Source organism: Parasteatoda tepidariorum, chromosome 3 (genome assembly GCF_043381705.1).
Source record: "Parasteatoda tepidariorum isolate YZ-2023 chromosome 3, CAS_Ptep_4.0, whole genome shotgun sequence".
NCBI classification, from domain to species: Eukaryota; Metazoa; Arthropoda; class Arachnida; order Araneae; family Theridiidae; genus Parasteatoda; species Parasteatoda tepidariorum.
This window is the reverse complement of record NC_092206.1, coordinates 16,830,924-16,833,676: the sequence shown is the minus strand read 5'-3', so window position 1 is coordinate 16,833,676 and position 2,753 is coordinate 16,830,924. Positions and strand designations below refer to the sequence as shown.

At 38.1% G+C, this 2,753-nt stretch overlaps 1 protein-coding gene across 1 annotated transcript; it reads left to right on the top strand.

Annotated features, from left to right (window-relative positions):
- The first annotated feature begins 1,662 nt into the window (after nt 1-1,662).
- Nucleotides 1,663-2,436, top strand: LOC139425197 (probable serine/threonine-protein kinase PLK). Its single transcript, XM_071179078.1, has 2 exons — nt 1,663-1,782; nt 1,834-2,436. Exons 1-2 carry the CDS (start codon nt 1,663-1,665, stop codon nt 2,434-2,436), a joined length of 723 nt encoding a protein of 240 aa, XP_071035179.1.
- Nucleotides 2,437-2,753: the final 317 nt, after the last annotated feature.

Sequence of the window (2,753 nt, the reverse complement as noted above, 5' to 3'; positions counted from 1 at the left end):
ATTTTTTTCTCCGCATTTTTTATAAAATATATTTTATGAAAAAACTTATAGTTTCTGCATTGAATATGCACGATATATATATTTACATGAAAAATGTGAAAGATGAGGGGATTTTCACAAGTTTAATTCTGTATTATAAGACAAAATTTAATACCTCGCAATAATTGTCCGTTCACCAAACTATGATGGTATGTTGGGCGTGATTATAGCCTAGGCCCAATAGGCATGGGCCTAGGGCCCACAATTTCAGAGGGGCCTCAAAAATTAGTAAATGTTTAGTTCCCAAGCATGCTTTGGTACTCATTTATCGATCCACCGAAGGGACGAAAGGCAGAGATAACCTTGACCGACCCGAGAATCAAACCCAGGACCTGTGGCACAGGAGCGCGAAGCGCTACCACTCAGCCACCGGGCGTTTCAAAATATTCTACACCTTTAAAATGTATTCAACATATGCAGTTAAAGTTCGCAATTAATAATAAGTAAACTTTATAATTGAATCTTTATATGTTACTTCATTTTGATTTCTCTTTTTTTGAAAATTAGTGAATTGTGGGAAAAGAGTTTTGTATTTAAAACAGACTAATAGAGCGATTGCTTTATAACACACATATATGCCTGTATTGAATTTTACCAATTTTATTGTAAATTTTATTGTACACCAATTTTATTGTAAATTTTCAAATAGGCAGAGAAGGCAGAAAATAAAACTATCAGTTTTATTTATTTTTATTTTGTTTTTCACGGCAGACTTCGAAGAATCTCTAGGGGTTTTTGCTTTTTTTTTCTAGCCTCGTTGCATTATTAAAATTTAAAAAACATGAATACTTTTAAAATCACACCAAGTCTCTTTGAATATGAAATTTAAAAAAAAAAGAAAAATTAACACAGATAGAGTTTTAAATATTTAATTTTCTGGTGCACGCTGAAAATTAGTCATGAAAAAATGATTTTTTAAAAAATATTTACGCAAAAAGCGACTACATAAAAATGATTACGCAAAAAGCGATTACGCAAAAATGATTACCAAAAAAGTGATTACGTAAAAAAGATTGCGCAAAAAGTGATTACGCAAAAAGTGATTACGTAAAAATGATTAAGTAAAAAAAAAGCGATTATGTAAAAAGTGATTACGCAAAAAGTGATTACGCAAAAGAGATTACGTAAAAATGATTACGCGAAAAGTGATCACTTAAAAAGCGATTACGCAAAAAGTGATTACGTAACGTAAAAGTGCGTAATCAAAAAATGATTATTCAAGCTGCAGGCTAACAGCTCAACTCAGCAATAGCAGGCTCAGCAACTCAACTCAGCAGCGGGAGTGAAACAACTCAACTTAACTTAGAAACAGGAGGTAAACAACTCAATTCAACTCAGCAACAGGAGGCAAACAACTCAACTCAGCAGCTGTCGAGAAGCAACTCAACTCAACTCAGCAACAGGAGGTAGACAACTCAACTCAACTTGGCAGCAGGGGAGAAACAACTCAACTCAACTCAGAAACAGGAGGCAAACAACTCAACTCAGCTACAGGAGGCAGACAACTCAACTCAACTTGACAGCAGGGGAGAAACAATTCAACTCAACTCAGAAACAGGAGGCAAACAACTCAACTCAACCTAGCTACAGGAGGCAAACAACTAAACTCAACTTGGCAGCGGGATGAAAGCAACTCAACTCAGCAGCAGGAGAGAAACAACTCAACTCAACTCAGCAACAGGAGGCAAACAACTTAACTCACCTCAGCAGCAGGATGAAAACAACTCAACTCAGCAACAAGAGGCAAACAACTCAACTTAGCAACTGGAGAGAAACAACTCAACTCAGCAACAGGAGGCAAACAACTCAACGCAACTTGGCAGCAGGAGAGAAACAACTCAACTCAACTTGGCAGCAGCAGAGAACCAACTCAACTCAACTCAGCAACAGGAGGCAAACAACTCAACTCAACTTGGCAGCAACTTGGCAGCAGCTACGGGGGCAAACAACTTAACTGAGCAGCAGGATGGAAACAACTCACTTCAACTTGACAGTAGCAGGAAAACAACTCAACTCACCTCAGCAGCAGAAAGAAAACAACTGAACTCAGCAATGGTAGTTAATCAGGACAACCCAGCAGCAGGAGAGAAACAACTCAACTCAGAAAAAAGAATGGATCAACTTAGCATCAGGAGGCAAGCAACTCAACGCAACTTGCAACAGGATGAAAACAACTCAACTCAGCAGCAGGAGGCTAACAACTCAACTCAGAAACAGGAGAGAAACAACTCAAATCAGTTACAGCAGGCAAACAACTCAACTCAACTTAGCAGCAGGATGGAAACAATTCAACTCAACTTAGCAGCAGGATGGAAACAACTCAACTTGGCAGTAGTAGGAAAACAACTCAACTCTCCTCACCAGCAGAAAGAAAACAACTCAACTCAGCAATGGTAGTTAATCATGACAACCCAGCAGCAGGAGAGAAACAACTCAACTTAGCAAACAGGAGGCAAACAACTGAACTCAACTCGGTAGAAGGGGGGAAACAACTCAACTCTAGATGGGAAACAACTTAACTCAGCTCAGCTGCAGGAGGAAAACATCTCCTGAGATTGAAATAAATAGACATCAATAGCAATTTATAGTTTGTAAAGAAGATTTCTAGAAATATATTTTTCTTCATTGGCTTCTTGTGGTGTCCCCCTAAGCTTTGGTGCCCTAAGCACGTGCTTTGTATGCTTAATGGTTAATCCGTTCCTGATGATAATTCA

Excerpts from the sequence above, each read along its gene's own strand:
- LOC139425197 (XM_071179078.1), top strand. The coding sequence starts at position 1,663 with ATGAAAGCAACTCAACTCAGCAGCAGGAGAGAAACAACTCAACTCAAC. Across the intron at positions 1,783-1,833 it reads ACTCAACTCAGCAACAAGAG|GAGGCAAACAACTCAACGCA; the intron begins GCAAACAACTCA and ends ACTCAGCAACAG.